The 23089-nt window shown below is 48.4% G+C and overlaps 1 protein-coding gene across 1 annotated transcript in view; it reads left to right on the forward strand.

Moving 5' to 3' along the window:
• Positions 1 to 23089, forward strand: part of CENPI (centromere protein I) — a 526595-nt gene that overhangs the window by 311482 nt on the left and 192024 nt on the right. The window contains exon 10 of the mRNA XM_063936944.1: positions 18451 to 18609. Coding sequence (XP_063793014.1) covers positions 18451 to 18609 — 159 coding nt within the window. The remainder of the gene's footprint in view (positions 1 to 18450; positions 18610 to 23089) is intronic.

Raw genomic sequence — 23089 nt, forward strand, 5'->3', positions numbered from 1 at the left:
GTGGATGCTGGGGACTCCGTAAGTACCATGGGGAATAGCGGCTCCGCAGGAGACTGGGCACAGCTAAGAAAGATTTAGGACTACCTGGTGTGCACTGGCTCCTCCCACTATGACCCTCCTCCAGACTTCAGTTAGAATCCTGTGCCCGGCTGAGCTGGATGCACACTAGGGGCTCTCCTGAGCTCCTAGAGAGAAAGTATAGGTCCGGATCGCATCTTCAAATGCATCGGTTGATAACCCTGTCTCCAAGGACCAGGGTGTCTCTGCTGTGGTGGCTGCAGAGTGCTCATCTCAGAGTGGGCCGCAGATTCGGCATACAGGACTGGGTCCTGGTGACCACGGATGCCAGCCTTCGGGGCTGGGGTGCAGTCACACGGGGAAGAAACTTCCAAGGACTTTGGTCAAGTCAGGATACTTCCCTACACATAAATGTTCTGGAACTGAGGGCCATTTACAATGCCCTAAGTCAAGCAAAGCCCCTGCTTCAAAACCAGCCGGTTCTGATCCAGTCAGACAACATCACGGCAGTCGCCCATGTAAATCGACAGGGCGGCACAAGAAGCAGGACGGCAATGGCAGAAGCCACAAGGATTCTCCGATGGGCGGAAAATCACGTGTTAGCACTGTCAGCAGTGTTCATTGCGGGAGTGGACAACTGGGAAGCAGACTTCCTCAGCAGGCACGACCTCCACCCGGGAGAGTGGGGACTTCATCCAGAAGTCTTCCAACTGATTGTAAACCGTTGGGAAATGCCACAGGTGGACATGATGGCATCCCGCTTAAACAAAAAGCTAGAAAAATATTGCGCCAGGTCAAGAGACCCTCAGGCGATAGCTGTGGACGCTCTAGTGACACCGTGGGTGTACCGGTCGGTTTATGTGTTCCCTCCTCTTCCTCTCATACCCAAGGTACTGAGGATAATAAAGAAAAGAGGAGTAAGAACTATTCTCATTGTTCCAGATTGGCCAAGAAGGTCTTGGTACCCGGAACTTCAAGAATTAGTCTCAGAGGACCCATGGCCTCTGCCGCTCAGACAGGACCTGCTGCTGCAGGGGCCCTGTCTGTTCCAAGACTTACCGCGGCTGTGTTTAACGGCATGGCGGTTGAACACCGGATCCTAAAAGAAAAGGGTATTCCGGAGGAAGTCATTCCTACGCTTATTAAAGCTAGAAAAGATGTAACCATACAACATTATCACCGCATATGGCGAAAATATGTTGCGTGGTGTGAGGCCAGAAGGCCCCAACGGAGGAATTCCAGCTAGGTCGATTTCTGCACTTCCTACAGTCAGGGGTGACTATGGGCCTAAAACTGGGTTCCATTAAGGTCCAGATTTCGGCTCTGTTGATTTTCTTCCAAAAAGAACTGGCTTCACTGCCTGAAGTTCAGACATTTGTCAAGGGAGTGCTGCATATTCAGCCTCCTTTTGTGCCTCCAGTGGCACCGTGGGACCTCAACGTGGTGTTGGGTTTCCTAAAGTCACATTGGTTTGAGCCACTCAAAACCGTGGATTTAAAATATCTCACGTGGAAAGTGGTCATGCTTTTGGCCTTGGCTTCGGCAAGGCGTGTGTCAGAATTGGCGGCTTTGTCATGTAAAAGCCCCTATTTGATTTTCCATATGGATAGGGCAGAATTGAGGACTCGTCCCCAGTTTCTTCCTAAGGTGGTTTCAGCTTTTCACTTGAACCAACCTATCGTGGTGCCTGCGGCTACTAGGGACTTGGAGGACTGGACGTAGTCAGGGCCTTGAAAATTTATGTTTCCAGGACGGCTGGAGTCAGGAAGACTGACTCGCTATTTATCCTGTATGCACCAAACAAGATGGGTGCTCCTGCTTCAAAGCAGACTATTGCTCGCTGGATTTGTAGCACAATTCAGCTTGCGCATTCTGTGGCTGGCCTGCCGCAGCCTAAAACTGTAAAAGCCCATTCCACGAGGAAAGTGGGCTCTTCTTGGGCAGCTGCCCGAGGGGTCTCGGCTTTACAACTTTGCCGAGCTGCTACTTGGTCAGGGGCAAACACGTTTGCAAAATTCTACAAATTTGATACCCTGGCTGAGGAGGACCTTGAGTTCTCTCATTCGGTGCTGCAGAGTCATCCGCACTCTCCCGCCCGTTTGGGAGCTTTGGTATAATCCCCATGGTCCTTACGGAGTCCCCAGCATCCACTAGGACGTCAGAGAAAATAAGATTTTACTCACCGGTAAATCTATTTCTCGTAGTCCGTAGTGGATGCTGGGCGCCCGTCCCAAGTGCGGACTGTCTGCAATACTTGTATATAGTTATTGTTAACTACAAGGGTTATTGTTGAGCCATCTTTTGAGAGGCTCTGTTGTGTTCATACTGTTAACTGGGTAAATTATCACGAGTTATACGGTGTGATTGGTGTGGCTGGTATGAGTCTTACCCGGGATTCAAAATCCTTCCTTATTGTGTCAGCTCTTCCGGGCACAGTATCCTTACTGAAGTCTGGAGGAGGGTCATAGTGGGAGGAGCCAGTGCACACCAGGTAGTCCTAAATCTTTCTTAGCTGTGCCCAGTCTCCTGCGGAGCCGCTATTCCCCATGGTCCTTACGGAGTCCCAGCATCCACTACGGACTACGAGAAATAGATTTACCGGTGCGTAAAATCTTATTTTTTTCTTCGTTCTGGAGATTGGAGTGTGATTGACAGGAAGTGGGTGTTTCTGGGCGGAAACTGGCCGTTTTATGGGAGTGTGTGAAAAAACGCTACCGTTTCTGTTAAAAACGCGGGAGTGGCTGGAGAAACGGAGGAGTGTCTGGGCGAACGCTGGGTGTGTTTGTGACGTCAAACTAAGAACGACAAGCACTGAACTGATCGCACTGGAAGAGTAAGTCTCGAGCTACTCAGCAACTGCACAGAGAAGTCTTTTCGCAATATTGCGAATCTTTCGTTCGCAATTTTGATAAGCTAAGATTCACTCCCAGTAGGCGGCGGCTTAGCGTGTGCAAAGCTGCTAAAAGCAGCTTGCGAGCGAACAACTCGGAATGATCACCATTGTTCCAGGTCGAGGGACCCTCAAGCAATAGCGGTGGACGCGCTGGTGACACCATGGGTGTTTCAGTCGGTGTACGTGTTTCCTCCGCTTCCACTCATTCCAAAGGTGCTAAAGGTCATAAGAAGAACAAAGGTTCAAGTGATCCTCATTGCTCCAGACTGGCCAAGGAGGGCTTGGTATCCAGATCTTCAGGAATTACTCATAAGAGATCCCTGGCCTCTTCCTCTTCGAGAGGATCTGTTACAGCAGGGGCTGTGCGTGTACCACGACTTACCGCGGCTTTGTTTGACGGCTTGGCGGTTGAGCGCCGGATCCTAGCCCGAAAGGGTATTCCCAATGAAGTTATTCCCACACTTCTGCAGGCTAGAAAAGGAGTGACGTCTAAACATTATCACCGTATTTGGAGAAAATATGTGTCTTGGTGTTAATCCAAGAAGGCTCCTACGGAAGAATTTCAGCTAGGGCGTTTTCTCCATTTCTCTAACGTCCTAGTGGATGCTGGGACTCCGTCAGGACCATGGGGATAGCGGGCTCCGCAGGAGACAGGGCACATCTAAATAAAGCTTTTAGGATCACATGGTGCGTACTGGCTCCTCCCCCTATGACCCTCCTCCAAGCCTCAGTTAGGTTTTTGTGCCCGTCCGAGAAGGGTGCAATCTAGGTGGCTCTCCTAAAGAGCTGCTTAGAAAAAGTTTTTTTAGGTTTAAATCTCAGTGAATCCTGCTGGCAACAGGATCACTGCATCGAGGGACTTAGGGGAGAGATTTCCAACTCACCTGCGTGCAGGATGGATTGGAGTCTTAGGCTACTGGACACTTAGCTCCAGAGGGAGTCGGAACACAGGTCCTCCTGGGGTTCGTCCCGGAGCCGCGCCGCCGATCCCCCTTACAGACGCTGAAGACGGAGGTCCGGAAAGCAGGCGGCAGAAGACTCCTCAGTCTTCATGAAGGTAGCGCACAGCACTGCAGCTGTGCGCCATTGTTGCTACACGTCTCACTGATTCAGTCACGGAGGGTGCAGGGCGCTGCTGGGGGCGCCCTGGGCAGCAATATTAAATACCTTTAGTGGCAAAATAAATACATCACATATAGCCATTAAGGCTATATATATGTATTTAACCCAGGCCAGTTTTCTTAAAACCCGGGAGAAAAGCCCGCCGAAAAAGGGGCGGAGCTTATTCTCCTCAGCACTCAGCGCCATTTTCCTGCTCCGCTCCGCTGGTGAGGAAGGCTCCCAGGACTCTCCCCTGCACTGCACTACAGAAACAGGGTAACAAAGAGAAGGGGGGCATAATTTGGCGATATTGATGTATTAAAAGCGCTTATATCAAAAACAACACCTTCTAGGGTTGTTTATATACATTTATAGCGCTTTTGGTGTGTGCTGGCAAACTCTCCCTCTGTCTCCCCAAAGGGCTAAGAGGGTCCTGTCTTCGATTAGAGCATTCCCTGTGTGGCTGCTGTGTGTCGGTACGTGTGTGTCGACATGTATGAGGACGATGTTGGTGTGGAGGCAGAGCAATTGCCGGTAATGGTGATGTCACCCCCTAGGGAGTCGACACCGGAATGGATGGCTTTAGTTATGGAATTACGTGATAATGTTAGCACATTACAAAAGTCAGTTGACGAAATGAGACGGCCGGAAAACCAGTTAGTACCGGCTCAGGCGTCTCAGACACCGTCAGGGGCTGTAAAACGTCCCTTACCTCAGTCAGTCGACACGGGTACCGACACAGATGAATCTAGTGTCGACGGTGAAGAAACAAACGTATTTTCCAATAGGGCCACACGTTATATGATCACGGCAATGAAGGAGGCTTTGCAGATCTCTGATACTGCTGGTACCTCAAAAAGGGGTATTATGTGGGGGGTGAAAAAACTACCTGTAGCTTTTCCAGAATCAGAGGAATTGAATGACGTGTGTGACGAAGCGTGGGTTAACCCAGATAGAAAACTGCTAATTTCCAAGAAGTTATTGGCATTATACCCTTTCCCACCAGAGGTTAGGGCGCGCTGGGAAACACCCCCTAGGGTGGATAAGGCGCTCACACGTTTATCAAAGCAAGTGGCGTTGCCGTCTCCTGATACGGCCGCCCTCAAGGATCCAGCAGATAGGAGGCTGGAAACTACACTGAAGAGTATATACACACATACTGGTGTTATACTGCGACCGGCAGTAGCCTCAGCCTGGATGTGCAGTGCTGGGGTAGTGTGGTTGGATTCTCTGACTGAAAATATTGATACCCTGGATAGGGACAGTATTTTATTGACTCTAGAGCAATTAAAGGATGCTTTTCTTTATATGCGAGATGCTCAGAGGGATATTTGTACTCTAGCATCAAGAGTAAGCGCGATGTCCATATCTGCCAGAAGAAGTTTATGGACGCGACAGTGGTCAGGTGATGCGGATTCCAAAAGGCATATGGAAGTATTGCCATATAAAGGAGAGGAATTATTTGGGGTCGGTCTTTCGGACCTGGTGGCCACGGCAACTGCCGGCAAATCCACTGTTTTACCTCAGACCCCCTCCCAACAGAAAAAGACACCGTCTTTTCAGCCGCAGTCCTTTCGCTCCTATAAAAACAAGCGACCAAAAGGACAGTCTTATCTGCCGCGAGGCAGAGGAAAGGGTAAGAGAGGGCAGCAAGCAGCCCCTGCCCAGGACCAGAAGCCCGCCCCGGGTTCTACAAAGCCATCAGCATGACGCTGGGGCTTTACAAGCGGACTCAGGAGCGGTGGGGGGTCGACTCAAGATTTTCAGCAATCAGTGGGCTCGCTCACATGTGGACCCGTGGATCCTGCAGATAATATCTCAGGGTTACATGTTGGAGTTCGAAAGGTCTCCCCCTCGCCGGTTCCTAAAGTCTGCTTTACCAACGTCTCCCTCAGAAAGGACGTCGGTTTTGGAAGCCATTCACAAGCTGTATTCTCAGCAGGTGATAGTCAAGGTACCCCTCCTACAACAGGGAAAGGGGTATTATTCCACACTATTTGTGGTACCGAAGCCGGACGGTTCGGTAAGACCTATTCTAAACCTGAAATCCTTGAACCTGTACATACAGAAATTCAAGTTCAAGATGGAGTCACTCAGAGCAGTGATAGCGAATCTGGAAGAAGGGGACTTCATGGTGTCCCTGGACATAAAAGATGCTTATCTGCATGTCCCAATTTACCCCTCACACCAAGGGTATCTCAGGTTCGTGATACAAGACTGTCATTATCAGTTTCAAACGCTGCCGTTTGGTTTGTCCACGGCCCCTCGGGTCTTTACCAAGGTAATGACCGAAATGATGGTTCTTCTACGAAGAAAAGGCGTATTAATTATCCCTTACTTGGACGATCTCCTGATAAGGGCAAAGTCCAGAGAACAGCTGGAAGTCGGTGTAGCACTAACCCAGGTAGTGCTTCAGCAACACGGGTGGATTCTGAATCTTCCAAAATCTCAATTGACCCCGACAACTCGTCTGCTGTTCCTGGGAATTATTCTGGACACGGTTCAGAAAAAGGTGTTTCTCCCGGAGGAGAAAGCAAGGGAGTTATCCGAACTTGTCAGGAACCTCCTAAAACCAGGAACTGTGTCAGTACATCAATGCACAAGAGTCCTGGGAAAGATGGTGGCTTCTTACGAAGCGATTCCATTCGGCAGATTCCATGCACGGACATTTCAGTGGGATCTGCTGGACAAATGGTCCGGATCGCATCTGCACATGCATCAGCGGATAACACTGTCACCAAGAACAAGGTTGTCTCTCCTGTGGTGGTTGCAGAGTGCCCATCTGTTAGAGGGCCGCAGATTCGGCATACAGGACTGGGTCCTGGTGACTGCGGATGCCAGCCTACGAGGCTGGGGAGCAGTCACACAGGGAAGAAACTTCCAGGGCGTGTGGTCAAACCTGGAGACGTCCCTTCACATAAATATACTGGAGCTAAGAGCGATCTACAATGCTCTAAGCCTGGCAAAATCGCTGCTTCAGGGTCAGCCGGTGTTGATCCAGTCGGACAACATCACGGCAGTCGCCCACGTAAACCGACAAGGCGGCACGAGAAGCAGAAGAGCAATGACAGAAGCTGCAAGGATTCTGCGCTGGGCGGAGAATCATGTCATAGCACTGTCAGCAGTGTTCATCCCGGGAGTGGACAACTGGGAAGCAGACTTCCTCAGCAGACACGACCTTCACCCGGGAGAGTGGGGACTTCATCCAGAAGTCTTCCACATGATTGTGAACCGTTGGGAAAGACCAAAGGTGGACATGATGGCGTCTCGCCTCAACAAAAAATTGGACAGATATTGCGCCAGGTCAAGAGACCCTCAGGCAATAGCTGTGGACGCTCTGGTAACACCGTGGGTGTACCAGTCAGTGTATGTGTTCCCTCCTCTGCCTCTCATACCAAAGGTACTGAGAATTATACGGAAAAGAGGAGTAAGAACAATACTGGTGGCTCCGGACTGGCCAAGAAGAACTTGGTATCCGGAACTTCAAGAGATGCTCACGGAGGATCCATGGCCTCTACCTCTAAGAAGGGATCTGCTTCAGCAGGGACCTTGTATGTTCCAAGACTTACCGCGTCTGCGTTTGACGGCATGGCGGTTGAACGCCGGATTCTAAAAGAAAAGGGCATTCCAGAGGAAGTTATTCCTACCTTGATTAAGGCTAGAAAGGAAGTGACTGTACAACATTATCACCGCATTTGGCGAAAATATGTTGCGTGGTGTGAGGCCAAGAAGGCTCCAACGGAAGAATTTCAATTGGGTCGATTCTTACATTTCCTGCAAGCAGGATTGTCTATGGGCCTAAAATTGGGGTCCATTAAAGTTCAAATTTCGGCCTTATCAATCTTCTTCCAGAAGGAATTGGCATCAGTGCCTGAAGTACAAACTTTTGTCAAAGGTGTACTACATATACAACCCCCAATAGTGCCTCCAGTGGCACCGTGGGATTTGAACGTAGTTTTGAATTTTCTCAAATCTCATTGGTTTGAGCCTCTAAAATCGGTAGATTTAAAATACCTTACATGGAAGGTAACCATGCTATTGGCCCTTGCTTCAGCCAGGAGAGTTTCAGAGTTGGCGGCTTTATCATACAAAAGCCCATATCTGATTTTCCATTCGGACAGGGCAGAACTGCGGACACGTCCTCATTTTCTCCCTAAGGTGGTTTCGGCTTTTCACTTGAACCAGCCTATTGTGGTGCCTGCGGCTACTAGCGACTTGGAGGACTCCAAGTTACTGGACGTTGTCAGAGCATTAAAAATATATATTTCAAGGACAGCTGGAGTCAGAAAATCTGACTCGTTGTTTATATTGTATGCACCCAACAAGATGGGTGCTCCTGCGTCTAAACAGACGATTGCACGTTGGATCTGTAGCACAATCCAACTTGCACATTCTGTGGCAGGCCTGCCACAGCCTAAATCTGTAAAGGCCCACTCCACAAGGAAAGTGGGCTCATCTTGGGCGGCTGCCCTAGGGGTCTCGGCATTACAACTTTGCCGAGCAGCTACGTGGTCAGGGGAGAACACGTTTGTAAAATTTTACAAATTTGATACTCTGGCTAAGGAGGACCTGGAGTTCTCTCATTCGGTGCTGCAGAGTCATCCGCACTCTCCCGCTCGTTTGGGAGCTTTGGTATAATCCCCATGGTCCTGACGGAGTCCCAGCATCCACTAGGACGTTAGAGAAAATAAGAATTTACTTACCGATAATTCTATTTCTCATAGTCCGTAGTGGATGCTGGGCGCCCATCCCAAGTGCGGATTGTCTGCAATACTTGTACATAGTTATTGTTACAAAGATCGGGTTATTACTATTGTTGTGAGCCATCTTTTCAGAGGCTACTTCGTTTTTTGTTATCATACTGTTAACTGGGTTCAGATCACAAGTTGTACGGTGTGATTGGTGTGGCTGGTATGAGTCTTACCCGGGATTCAAGATCCTTCCTTATTGTGTACGCTCGTCCGGGCACAGTACCTAACTGAGGCTTGGAGGAGGGTCATAGGGGGAGGAGCCAGTACGCACCATGTGATCCTAAAAGCTTTATTTAGATGTGCCCTGTCTCCTGCGGAGCCCGCTATCCCCATGGTCCTGACGGAGTCCCAGCATCCACTACGGACTATGAGAAATAGAATTATCGGTAAGTAAATTCTTATTTTCCTGCAAGCAGGTGTGGATGCGGGCCTAAAGTTAGGCTCAATTTTAAAGTACAGATTTCGGCCTTATCGGTTTTCTTTCAGAAACAATTGCCCTCCTTTTTCCGGAAGTTCAGACCTTCGTGAAAGGAGTTTTGCACATCCAACCTCCCTTTGTGCCCCCAGTGGCACCATGGGATCTTAACGTGGTGTTGCATTTTCTTCAATCACATTGGTTTGAACCTTTACAGAAGGTTGAGTTGAAATTTCTCACGTGGAAAATGGTCATGCTATTGGCCTTGGCATCCGCAAGGCGGGTGTCTGAGTTAGCGGCTTTGTCTCACGAGTCCTTATTTAATCTTCCATGAAGATAGAGCAGAGTTGAGGACTCGTCAACAATTTCCGCCGAAGGTGGTTTCATCGTTCCACATGAACCAGCCTATTGTGGTACCAGTGGCTACTGACGCCTTCGTGGAGTCAAAATCCCTCGATGTTGTCAGGGCCTTGAAGATTTATGTCGCCAGAACGGCTTAACTTCGGAAAACAGAGGCTCTGTTTATCCTGTATGCTGCCAACAAGATTAGAACGCCTGCTTCCAAGCAGACTATTGCGCGTTGGATCTGTAATACGATTCAACAGGCTCATTCTACGGCTGGATTGCCGTTACCGAAATCGGTGAAGGCCCACTCCACCAGGAATGTGGGCTCCTCCTGGGCGGCTTCCCGCAGGGTCTTGGCATTACAACTCTGCCGAGCAGCTACTTGGTCGGGTTCAACCACTTTTGCAAAATTTTACAAGTTTGGTACCCTGGCTGATGAGGACCTCATGTTTGGTCAATCGGTGCTGCAGAGTCATCCGCACTCTACCGCCCGTTTTAGAGCTTTGGTATAAACCCCATGGTTCTTGAAGCGTCCCCAGCATCCTCTAGGATGTATGAGAAAATAGGATTTTAATACCTACCGGTAAATCCTTTTCTTAGTCCGTAGAGGATGCTGGGTGCCCGTCCCAGTGCGGACTCTATCTGCAGTTCTTACTTACTAAGTTTTGGTTATGTTACACACAGGTTGTGTTTCTGTTGTAGTCAGCCTGTTGCTGACATTGTTCATGCCGTTGACTGGATTTCTGTTAAATGCCATGTTGTATGGCGTGTTTGTGGTGTGAGCTGGTATGTATCCCACCTTAGTTTAACAATAAATCCTTTCCTCTAAATGTCCGTCTCCCTGGGCACAGTTCCTATAACTGGAGTCTGGAGGAGGGGCATAGAGGGAGGAGCCAGTTCACACCCCTTCAAAGTCTTAAAGTGCCCATGTCTCCTGCGGGTCGCGTCTATACCCCATGGTTCTTGAAGCGTCCCCAGCATCCTCGACGGACTAAGAGAAAAGGATTTACCGGTAGGTATTAAAATCATATTTTACCAATAGGTGATCATTAAAGTAAGAAATCACACAAGTCAAAGTAGAATTTATTGTATGGGCATCGGTTATGTATATTGTGCTGAGTGAGAAGAAAAGAAATATCAAAGCAAATTTTTTGCAAACAAGAAATCCAGTCTTGCAGACAGCAATGTTAGTACCAATAATTGCTAAATTTCCCAAAATATATTGCTGCTAATAATTAGGAATTATTAGCAGGATACTGGGGTCCACTATAGTACCATGTGATATAGACGGGTCCACCAGGAGCCATGGGCTCTTTAAGAGTTTAATAGTGTGGGCTGGCTCCTCCCTCTATGTCCCTTCTACCAGACTGTTTAGAAAATTTGCCCGGTGGAGCCAGTCACAGCTAGGGAAGGCCTTAGAGCTTTTCTGGTTTTCTTATTTTTTAAGAGATGTTAGGCACAGGGAGGCTGCTGGCAACAGCCTCTCTGCTTCGTTGGACTTAAAGGGGGATTTGGTGTCCAACCCTTGAGGTTAATGGCCATTATCTCCATTGACAGGACACTGAGCTCCTGAGGGTGATGATCGCAAGCCCCCGAGGCGACCGCTCGCTCCCGCAGCATGCCGCCACCCCCTAACAGAGCCACAAGATCGCAGTGGTGAGTAGGACACCGGTGACCCGACAAGCGGGGAGCTGGTGAGAATGACGGGATCAGGGTAGGAGTGCAGCGCTCAGAAGCACAGTGCGGTTTAGTGAGGGGCGCCCTGGGCCAGCGCTATACCCCACAAACTGGTCACACTGCCAGTGTTTATTACCTCAGGCCAGTATAAAGATTTAAAAGTGCGGGAAGACGCGCCATTACAAGAGAGCGGAGCTAGCACTCTTCAGCGCCATTTTCTCCCTGCAGATCAGACAGACACGCTGACAGGGAGCACTGACCCTCCACATCACTCCAGCTATCCTGTACGGTACCAGGGGGTGTAGAAGGGGGGGAGAGTTTTATTTTCAACATTAACTCAGTAATCTATTAAGGGTTCGCAGTTAGCGCCAGGCTCTTATTATAACTGCCTACTAGGCGCTGTGTGTGCGGACTCCTGAACTCTGTGTCTCTCTGAAGGTACTTGGGGAAAACTAAATCCCCTAGTATATGCCCCCAAAAGCGTGCATTTGCCCAATTAATGCAAGTCGACACGGATACAGACTCTGATACAGGGGACGGTGATGGGGATATACTGAGGGAGGAGGCCCCCTTGCTAAGGGGGTGCAGCTCATGATTGAGGCTATACAGGCTGTTTTACACATTACTGACATAAGTTAGTCTCCCTTACCTTCCCTGCGTCTAAGGAATTAAACGCATTATTTAAGAAATCCTGGGAAAACCTGGAGACAATATTCCAGATCCCAAAGAGGGTTCTTGTTGCCTTTCCTGTCCCTGAAGAGTATAGGAAAATGTGGGGAAACCCCCCTATAGTAGATGCTACTGTATCTAGATTGTCTAAAAAAGTGGTTTTACCTGTCCCCAGGTCTACCACTTTGAAAGAGCCGGCAGACCGCAAGATTGAGACTACGCTCAAATCCATATACACTATGTCAGGAGTGGCACTAAGGCCCACTGTAGCTTGTGCATGGATTTCTAAAGCCATAGTAAAGTGGTCAGGCACGTTACTAGAGGATTTAGATACTATGGACAAAAGTGACATTGAAATGTTTTTACGTCACATACAGGATTCTGCAGGTTTCATTGTGGAGGCCATGAAGGACCTTGGTAATCTGAATGCACAGACATCTTCCATGGCTGTCTCGGAACGCAGGGGACTCTGGCTGCGCCAATGGTCTGCAGCTGCGGAATCCAAGAAGAGTGTGGAGAACCTACTGTACCCTTCACAGGTCAGGCTCTATTTGGGGAGGCTTTGGATGTGTGGATCTCCACCGCAACCGCGGGTAAGTCAACCTTCGTTCCCTGAGCCACTCTGATGGCAAAAAAGTCCTTTTCTACATCTACGATGCAGTCCTTTCGGACCGCAAAGGTTAAGAAGTCCAAAGCCTCTTCCACCTTCTTCAGAAGTGGTCGGGAAAAATCCATATAACTTGCACAGACAGGTTCCCAGGAACAGAAGCCGACTTCTGTTTCCTCAAAATCCTCAGCATGACGGGGGAAGAGACCTCCCAGCCTGGAGATCGGACTGGTGGGAGCTTGCCTGCGAAATTTCAGTCAGATCTGGGTGTCCAGGCCTGGACCCCTGGGTGCAAGATATTGTATCCCAGGGGTACAGACTGGAGTTTCAAGAACTCCCACCTCACAGATTCTTCAAATTGGGCTCACCAGTTTTGCTGACAGAAAGGGCTATCCTGCAGGAAGCCTTTCAAAAATTGGAAAAGGCAAATGTCATCATTCCAGTTCCACCTCATCTGGTAAACAAGGGTTTTTACTCCAACCTATTTGTGGTACTGAAACCGGACGGTTCGGTCAGACCAATATTGAACCTCAAATCATTAAATCCTTATTTGAGGAAATTCAAGTTCAAGATGGAATTTCTGAGGGCGGTGATCTCCAGTCTGGAGGAGGGGGAATTCCTGGTATCACTGGATATCAAGGATGCGTACCTTCACATTCCAATTTGGCTGCCACACCAGGTGTATCTCAGATTTGCTCTGTTGAACTGTCACTATCCGTTCCAGGCACTGGCATTTGGCCTATCCACGGCACCAAGGGTGTTCACCAAAGTAAGGGTAGAGATGCTACTCCTCCGCAAGCAGGGAGTGAACATAAATCCATATCTGGACTATGCTGATAACCGCGTCGTCCAGGGAGAAATTGTTAGTCAATTGTTCTCACAACTCGACTACTCTGGGATCATAGGTGGATCATGAATCTTCCAAAGTCACATTTGGAGCCAACAGGGAGGTTGTCTTTCCTAGGGATGATCCTCGACACGGAAGTGCAGAGGGTATTTCTACCGGTGGAGAAAGCGTTGGTGATACAGAAAATGGTCCGGGAGGTCTTGAAGCCTGCCTGATATCGGTTCATTCCCCTTCTGGGGAAATGGTGGCCTCCTACAAGGCTCTACAGTACGGAAGATTTCATTCATCTCCTGGATAAGTGGTCGGGATCTCGCCTACACATGCACCAGAGAATTTGTCTGTCGCTGAAAGCAAGGATTTCACTCCTCTGGGGGCTGCATATGCCTCACCTTCTCGAGGGCCGCAGGTTTGGGATTCAGAGCTGGATACTTCTAACCATGAATACAAGTCTCAGAGGCTGGGACACGGTCACCCAAGGGGAAAACTTCCAAGTAAGGTGGTCAAGTCTGGAATCCCATCCTTCCGATAAACATTCTGTAACTAAGGGCAGTGTACAACGGCCTTATACAAGCGGCACATCTTCTGCAAGATCAGGCCATTCAGGGGCAGTTGAACAATGTAACGACGGTGGCCTACATAAACTGTCTATTTGGAACGAAGAGCAGAGGTATCAAAGATCCTCCTCTGGGCAGAAAAGCACGCGATGGCGCAGTCCGCAATCTTCATTCCGGGAGTGGACAACTGGGAAGCGGACTTCCTCAGCAAGCACAATCTCCATCCAGGAGGGTGGGGACTCCACCCCGAGGTGCGCAGAGGTGACAAGTCTTTGGGGCGTCCCTCAAATAGATATAATGGCCTCCCGCCTCAACAAGGAGCTTCACATGTACTATTCCAGGTCAAGCGACCCACAGGCAGTGGTGGTGGATGCACTGGTAACTCATTGGATCTTCCAGTCGGTGTATGTGTTTCCTCCACTTCCACTCATCCCAAAGATTCTAAAACTTATAAAAAGAACAAGAGTTCAGGCGACTCTCATTGCTCCAGACTGGCCAAGACGAGCTTGGTACGCGGATCTTCTGGAGCTACTGCTGGAAGATCCAAGGCCTTTTCCTCTTCGGGAGGACATTCTACAACAGGGGCCGTTCTAGTATCAAGACTTACCACGGCTACGTTTGACGGCATGGAGGTTTAACGCCTGATCTTAGCTCGGAAAGGCTTTCCGAACAAGGTTATTCCTACCCTAATACAGGCTAGGAAAGGAGTAACGTCTAAACATTACCATCGCATTTAGAAAAAGTATGTGTGTTGGTGTGCATCCAAGAAGTTTCCTACAGTGGAGTTTCAACTTGGGCGGTTTCTCCTCTTCCTGCAAGCAGGGGTGGATGTGGGCCTGCGTTTGGGCTCCATAAAGGTCAGATTTCAGCCTTGTCCATTTTCTTCCAGAAACAATTGGCTTCCCTCCCTTAGGTTCAGACTTTCTTGAAAGGGGTCCAGCACATCCAGCCTCCCTTTGTGCCACCTACGGCACCTTGGGATCTTAACGTGGTGTTGCAGTTCCTGCAATCGGATTGGTTCGAGCCTCTACAAGAGGTTGATCTCAAGTTTCTCATTTGGAAGACGGTCACACTGTTGGCATTAGCATCTGCTAGGCGTGTGTCTGAACTGGGGGCTTTGTCTTACAAGAGCCCATACTTAATTTTCAATGAAGATAGAGCGGAGCTCCGGACGCGTCAGCAGTTTCTTCCTAAGGTTGTGTCGGATTTTCATATCAACCAACCTATAGTGGTGCCAGTGGCTGACTCCTCAATTAACTCAAAGTCCTTGGATGTTGTGAGGGCTTTGAAGATTTATGTGAAGAGAACTTTTCATCACAGAAAATTGGACTTTCTGCTTGTCCTATATGCTCCCAATAAGATTGGGTGTCCTGCTTCTAAGCAGACGATTTCTCGATGGATCAGGTTCACTATCCAGCATGCTTATTCTACGTCAGGATTGCCGTGTCCTAAATCTGTGAAGGCCCACTCTACTCGTAAGGTGGGTTCTTCCTGGGCGGCTGCCCGGGGTGTTTCAGCTTTACATCTTTGCCGAGAGGCTACTTGGTCAGGGTCGAACACATCATTCAGTTTTGCAGGAGCCTCCGCGCTCTCCCTCCCGTACTGGGAGCTTTGGTACATCCCCATGGTGCTAATGTGGACCCCAGCATCCTCTAGGACGTAAGAGAAAATAGGATTTTAATTACCTACAGGTAAATCTTTTTCTCGTAGTCCGTAGAGGATGCTGGGCGCCCGCCCAGCGCTTCGTTCTCCTGCTTAAGTTACTTAAGTTCAGTATGGCCTTGTTACTTGGTTAAGTGCTGAATTCTTAGTTGTTTAAGTACTGTTGTTAAGCTGTCGCTGATTTGCTCAAGTTTGTTTGCTTTGTTTGCCTTATGTGTGAGCTGGTGTGAATCTCACCACTATCTGTGTATTTGCTTCTCTCAAAGTATGTCCGTCTCCTCGGGCACAGTTTCTAGACTGTCTGGTAGGAGGGGCATAGAGGAAGGAGCCAGCCCAAACTGTTAAACTCTTAATGTGCCAGTGGCTCCTGGTGGACCAGTCTATACCCCATGGTACTAATGTGGACCCCAGCATCCTCTATGGACTACGAGAAAAGGATTTACCGGTAGCTAATTTAATTCCTGTTATCTTCCAACAACCATTTAAGCACATACAGTATATGCCCATATGTGTAGCAAGACATGCCCTTTTGTTGGAGCATGACACGCCACACTTCACTTGGCACCTTTTACTACCAACTAAAAGCTTCCTGAAACTAGACTTCAAAAGTAGGCAATTATGACTACAATTCTGTCCTTATTTAGAAGAGCGAAACGGTAGAATAGCCACCGCTTACAATTTAGTGTCCCTCAGATTGTCAAGTTTTTGCTTTTTATTTCAATTTTTTTTTTTTTATAACATCGGCATTTACAACCATTTTATGCCATGCTATGACAAAATGAGAATAAGATATTGAAATTTAAGTTATCTGCTGGATAACTCATTCTCATTCATAACTCCCCCTCTTTCTCCATACTCCTCCATACACCATCTGTTTCTCCTGTGTCCCCCTATTTCACCCATCTTATATTTTTCCTCCCATCTCCCCTTCTTTGCTTCTGCGCTATTCTTATCTAATTATTGATTTTTCTCCTCTCTCCCCTCTGTTTTCTATTCCCCTCCATGCGACACCTTTTCTCGCTGCAGCTGTTTTGGAGGCTAGCTTTTGTGGTCCGCATTTGATGGTGTTGTGTTTTTTGTTTTTATCTCTACTTTTAGTTGTATTCCTCCAACTCTCTTGTCCCATTCTTTACTTTATCTCTACCCACCATATCCTCTTTCTTTCCCAGCTGTCATTTGATCTCATTTTTATATAGATCTATATCTTGATATATTGGGGCACGGCTGATAACAATGCCGGTACTAGACTCTGCTGAACCGGACACAGGAGGAGCGAATCCCTGCATTTTGTCTGTACCCAGGATTACTGTACGAAAAAAGTGGTGGGATGGGAGCATCCGTTTACACAGCCAGTGCTGTGGCAATACAGGGAGGGGGGGAGCAGCTTCAACTGTGAAGTCAAAATTTATGTAATCTTTAGATGTTGTCAGGTGTGGTTTCACACAGTGCTACCCTTAGGTAAACATTAATTTTGGTCTATACGCCGTCAGCAAGTGTACCTGAGTGGATCTTGTATCCTGCTTTAGCAGACCTGCTGGAGACACACTGCAGAGCGTTTGCAAGTGAGCTGAGAACTAAGGGAGGTTCTGTGCACAGCCAAACGTAATTGGAGTTCCAATCTCAACTGAAGCTACATCACTGTGGGAATGTGTGAAGGGTTTATAGTGCAGATTGTGCTGACATGGAGTCTATAGCTCCAGTTGGACTGATCACAGGGTGGCAAAGGAACAACCACATGTGGATTATGTTGTGTTGTGTGTACCCACTGTAAGCAGAAAGTCATTGAACGATGTCCTTACTATTTGAGTAGAGTGCAGACCTGGGTGGCACTTTTACAGTAATAGAATAGATTATAAATCGCTTCAGTATTTAAACACCAGCTAGAGAAGAGTGGCACAGTGTCTCAGGAAGTGAGCATGCAGAGATGGAGGAACCGGAATACATACTAAATTCCGGCAGTCTGGATGCCTCACATGACCGACTGGGGTATCCCGACATTGAAGATCGCGTGATTTGAGGGAGTAAGTATTTTTAAACACCCCCGGGCCCTAATCCTAACCCCGAACCCCAATACTCGCCCTCAGGATGTAAGCTGTCTGTGATCCGGTGCCGGTCTACTGAGTGGCTTCAGGATTCCAGAGGGCTTAACAAATGGCAACTTGAAGAGTTGTATGAAAATCATGGAATAAGACTCAATTCTACAAACGCTAAGGTGGTCATTATCGGCCACCTAATGTAGTCGGACCAAGATCTAGTCACAATGAGGGAAGAATAGAATTCTTGAAGAATCAGTGCATCAAAGTTGCAGAACATAGGCATATTGAGTGTGTCCAGATGCTAGGTTGCATTTAGATTTCATTCACTGTTCTTCCTGATCTTCATGCCAGCCAGATTGCCGATCTACTCCATGCTGAATTAGTGCCCTACCTTGATTTAACAGCGATCTGATACCTGCTGATGACCCCGTGCACTCCCTCCAAAACGTCATCTCTTAGCCTGCTCCACTTCACGCTCCCTTCTCTTAGCCAGCAACCTCTCCTCTGATAACTGAATCCTCACCTACATGCCCCAGGCACACCATCTAAATTCTTTGTGCTGGCCCTGGTTGCTCTGTAGCCAGGTAGATAATGCAGCTGCATCATTTTCCAAGGACTAAGGAGGAAATATCTCGCCCACAGCAGCGGGTACTTGGGTGCAAATTAATTTGTTTTCTATTATGGGAAATTCTTTTTTATTTAGCACGGTTTCTCTTAGCACTCCTGTTTTCAGGATTTAATTAATATGGTTTACTGTACTACTTTATATGCCCAATAGTTTGTTTATATTTATTTGTTTATGCATGAAGGATGTTCATTCTGATGTGGCTAGTGATTTTGTTTAAGCATAACTAACTATATATTTTTTCACACAGAAGTGGAATAGTAATACAGTCGTACCCATATGCAGCAGTTTTAGTTGGGACCAGAAGTCTTCCAGTGCTTATAGAGACTACTTGTCCAAAAATCCAACTTTGCCTGTTGAGAAAATTCAGACACTTTCGCAACTACTGGAAAACATCATGACATTTGAGGTGACAACAATGTGACTGCTATGCCATGTCCATGGTATTTGTCAGTGTAGTAGTTTTATAGATGTGATAGTAACAGAACTTCAACATATGTTTTGTTTAGTACAAAGTGGGCTCCGATGATAGGTCGACATGAAAATTGACACACTCACTCACTCACACACGCTCTCACACGCTTGCTCACTCACTCGATAAAAGTTTTTTTGTTTTTTTCTACTTTTTCATCATTTGCTATCCAAGTAGACTTCAACTGGGAATAGTAACCTGCGCGAAGCTTGCCCATGAGGGTACATGTTTTTCCTAACTTGGCAAACATATGGTTTAACATACACCCCTCCAAATCTAAATCTCTCTTCACATTTTACACCTGTCCCATCTGTAGTGCAACATGGTTTTGCAGAGGTACATTTACTTATGTCAAACTCTGGACTTCCCCAATACAAGAAAATACATTGAATTATGAAATGTAACCGCTATCATATCCCCATATGTGTTATGGCAGTGCTGCATTCCTTAATAATAATTCAGGATTTCAGAGAGCTGAAAGTGACTTTGGTAGAGTCATGTTAGCTGCTTCATATAGGGCCTGATTCAGAGAGAGTAACAAATTAAAGAGCAACTTGCACCTTAGCAAAATCATGATACATGCAGGTGGGGGTTCTTTCTAAATTTGCAGGGAGATTGATATTTGGGAAGTAGAGTGGCCTAGCTTATTTCTAAATCTATCTTGCTGCAAGGCTGGGGGACACTGGACCATGGAATTGGGGCAGGAGATGAGATGATGCTTAAAGTAAACTGGTACCTTTTGATCCTAAAATCCCCCACCACCCCCCCACTGCAACACCATAATTCCAAAACTTTGACTGTTCCCAGGATGCACCGCCTCCTCTATATAACCCCTCCTCTGTGCAAAGGAGCTCAGGTTTAAAGTCGCACGTGAACCATGGGAGACGGACCGCGTGGCTGGCGTGGGCACTGTACTGCTCAGTGACCCCACTATATCCACCAGGGCGATTTGGGAGCACAGGCATTTATTTTAGGCTCCTTACAGTAAAGGTGGTGAAGTCCAGCATTGTGGGGATAGAGCGCTGCCTGTAGCCCCTCCCCCCCAGCTCCGGGCGCCATCTCCCTGCTGAGATCTGGTGCCATTTTTAGCTGAGGGGCTGCTCTCTATGGGATTGCTGGGTGCTGTCTCCTGTATAGTCGCCTGTTCCAGCGCCGTGCTAATACAGGACACTTGAGTATTTCTACCTGTCATTTAACTGTGTTGGTTAAGAAATAAGTGTGCTTCTGACAGAATAGGTGGTACAATTATTCTGTGATATACATACAGTGTTGCTGGGCATTGTTATATCTCTCTGCATATACATATCTGCTATTATATGTAAATTGCCTGTCCAGTGCAGTATTATTGTTGTGTACATTACTCCTGCATTGTGTTTGTGACTGAGTGCCATATAGCTGCTGTGTGTGCTCTCCTTGTTAAGTGTATCACACCCTTGCTACCACTATGGGGGTAATTCTGAGTTGATCGCAGCAGCAAGTTTTTTAGCAATTGGGCAAAACCATGTGCACTGCAGGGGAGGGCAGATATAACATGTGCATAGAGAGTTAGATTTGGGTATTTGGGTGGGTTATTTTGTTTCTGTGCAGGGTAAATACTGGCTGCTTTATTTTTACACTGCAATTTAGATTGCAGATTGAACACACCACACCCAAATCTAACTCTCTCTGCACATGTTATATCTGCTTCCCCTGCAGTGCACATGGGCCCTCATTCCGAGTTGTTCGCTCGCAAGCGGATTTTAGCAGATTTGCTCATGCTAAGCCGCCGCCTACTGGGAGTGAATCTTAGCATCTTAAAATTGCGAACGATGTATTCGCAATATTGCGATTACACACCTCGTAGCAGTTTCTGAGTAGCTCCAGACTTACTCGGCATCTGCGATCATTTCAGTGCTTGTCGTTCCTGGTTTGACGTCACAAACACACCCAGCGTTCGGCCACACACTCCTCCGTTTCTCCGGCCACTCCTGCGTTTTTTCCGGAAACGGTAGCGTTTTTTCCCACACGCCCATAAAACGGCCTGTTTCCGCCCAGTTACACCCATTTCCTGTCAATCACATTACGATCGGCAGAACGATGAAAAAGCCGTGAGTAAAATTACTAACTGCATAGCAAATTTACTTGGCGCAGTCGCAGTGCGGACATTGCGCATGCGCATTAAGCGGAAAATCGCTGCGATGCGAAGATTTTTACCGAGCGAACAACTCGGAATGAGGGCCATGGTTTTGCCCAACTGCTAAAAAATTTCCCGCTGCGATCAACTTGGAATTACCCCCTATATTCTGAACCCTATGAGGATAAGTGTGTCATGGTCTACATGTATCTATCTATCTATCTATCGCTACACAGTCTATACATCTCAGTGTAATTTTTCTGTGTATTTCAGTCACCCCATACCGATTAATTTCTCTGTTTGTGTCATAAATCAGGCGATTACAGTATTACTACTGTTTGGCTATATTGGACTGTGTGCCCCGCGGCTACATTCCTCATAATGTCTGCCACACAGGGCAGGAATTCTTTGGTGCTCCTGCATCAGGCAGTGCTGCTCCCGCGGATTTACTGAGAGGGGAACATGCTGCTGGGGATGTAAGTGACCAGGCACCCACATCTCCCACTCCACCTGTGGCCACCGTGACCAAGCAAGAGCCACCATGGGCTGCCTTCACTTGTATGCTAAATTCTTTGGTAACACGTCTTACGCACCCTGTGGGACAGGGACGTGCAGTCAGGGGAGGCAGTGCCTCCCCTGTCATAAGTGCCTCCCCTGTCATAATGATTAAAATAATAAAAAGAAGATATTTATGACACAGCGTCTGGTATAAATATTTTCTATTATTTTAACCATTGTCCCCTGTGCTGCAGCCTTGGGTTGAGGCAGCGGTGAGAGGTGCTCTCGCTGCTACCATTACAGTCCGGGGGGCGGGCAGGGGGCGGGGCGGGGCGCAGCAATGGGCTGTGAAAGCCCATTGAAAATGCATGTGGAAGCGGCACCTTTACTGGTGCCGCAATGACAGGGGCGTGCATTCAGCCTCGATGAATGCACGCCCGCTGTCAGTCCCCCAGATGTGATTGGACCAGCGGATCCAGTGCTGGATCCGCTGTCCAATCACTAGCGATCCCCCTTCCTGGCTGCAGCAGGCGCCGTGGGCTATGTGGGCGCCCGCTGCAGCCAGCTGACAGTCACTAGAGGTCATAATTGACCCCTGGTGTCTGAGCGGCGCTACAGTGGGAGAGGAGCCGGCGGACGGAGACGGAGGCAGCGCTGCAGGAGCGGTAAGTATGTGTGCGTGTGTGTGTGTGTTGTTGTTGTTGTTGTTGTTTTTTTTATGTGTTTGGGCTTTGGGGCACAGTGACTTGGGGCACAACTACAGGAGGCACAGCGACTGGGGGATAACTACAAGGGGCATAGCTATTGGGGGCAGAGCTACAGGGGGCACAACTACAAGGGGCACAGCGACTGGGGGCACAACTACAAGGGGCACAGTGACTGGGGGTACAACTGCAGGGGGCACTGCGACTGGGGGCACTGCGACTGGTGGCACTGCTACTTGGGGCACAATTACAGGGGTCACAACTACTGTGGGCATAGCCACAGGAGGCACAGCTGCAGGGGTCACAACTACTCGGGGCACAGCGACTGGGGGCACTGCTACTCGGGGCACAGCGACTTGGGGGCACAGCGACTGGGGGCACAATTACAGGGGTCACAACTACTGGGGGCACAGCCGCAAGGGGCACAACTACAGGGGGCACAGCGACTGGGGGCACAACTACAGGGGGGCACTGCTACAAGGGGCACAGCTACAGGGGGAACAGCGACGGGGCACAGCGACTGGGAGCACTGCTACTCGGGGCACAGCGACTGGGGGCACAATTACAGGGGTCACAACTACTGGGGGCACAGCTACTGGGGGCAAAGCTACAGGGGTCACAACTACTTGGGACACAGCGACAGCGGGCACAACTACTCAGGCACTGCCACTAGGGGCACAGCTAGAGGGGTCACAACTACAGGGGGCCCTTGCTCCAGCCAGCAGCAGCACTCTCCCCTGTCTGTGCTAACGTCTTCCCGCGTCAGTGAGTGCATAATATTCATTCATCTCTCTCTCTCTCTCTCTCTCTCTCTCTCTCTCTCTCTCTCTCTCTCTCTCTCTCTCTCTCTCTCTCTCTCTCTCTCTCTCTCTCTCTCTCTCTCTCTCTCCTCCTGTGGATTACTTTGTTTGTAAGTTTAATGTATACCGGCCCTATTGGATTCTACTGGACAAGTGGACGTGAATCTCAGCGTTGGATGTAGGTAAGTAATCTCTCTCATTTTTACAGATAACCCTATTGGATTCTACTGGACAAGTGGACGTGAATCTCAGCGTTGGATGTAGGTAAGTATGTGTGAGTGTGTAAGTGTGTTTTAATAAAT

The sequence above is a fragment of the Pseudophryne corroboree genome, chromosome 8, assembly GCF_028390025.1.
Source record: "Pseudophryne corroboree isolate aPseCor3 chromosome 8, aPseCor3.hap2, whole genome shotgun sequence".
NCBI classification, from domain to species: domain Eukaryota; kingdom Metazoa; phylum Chordata; class Amphibia; order Anura; family Myobatrachidae; genus Pseudophryne; species Pseudophryne corroboree.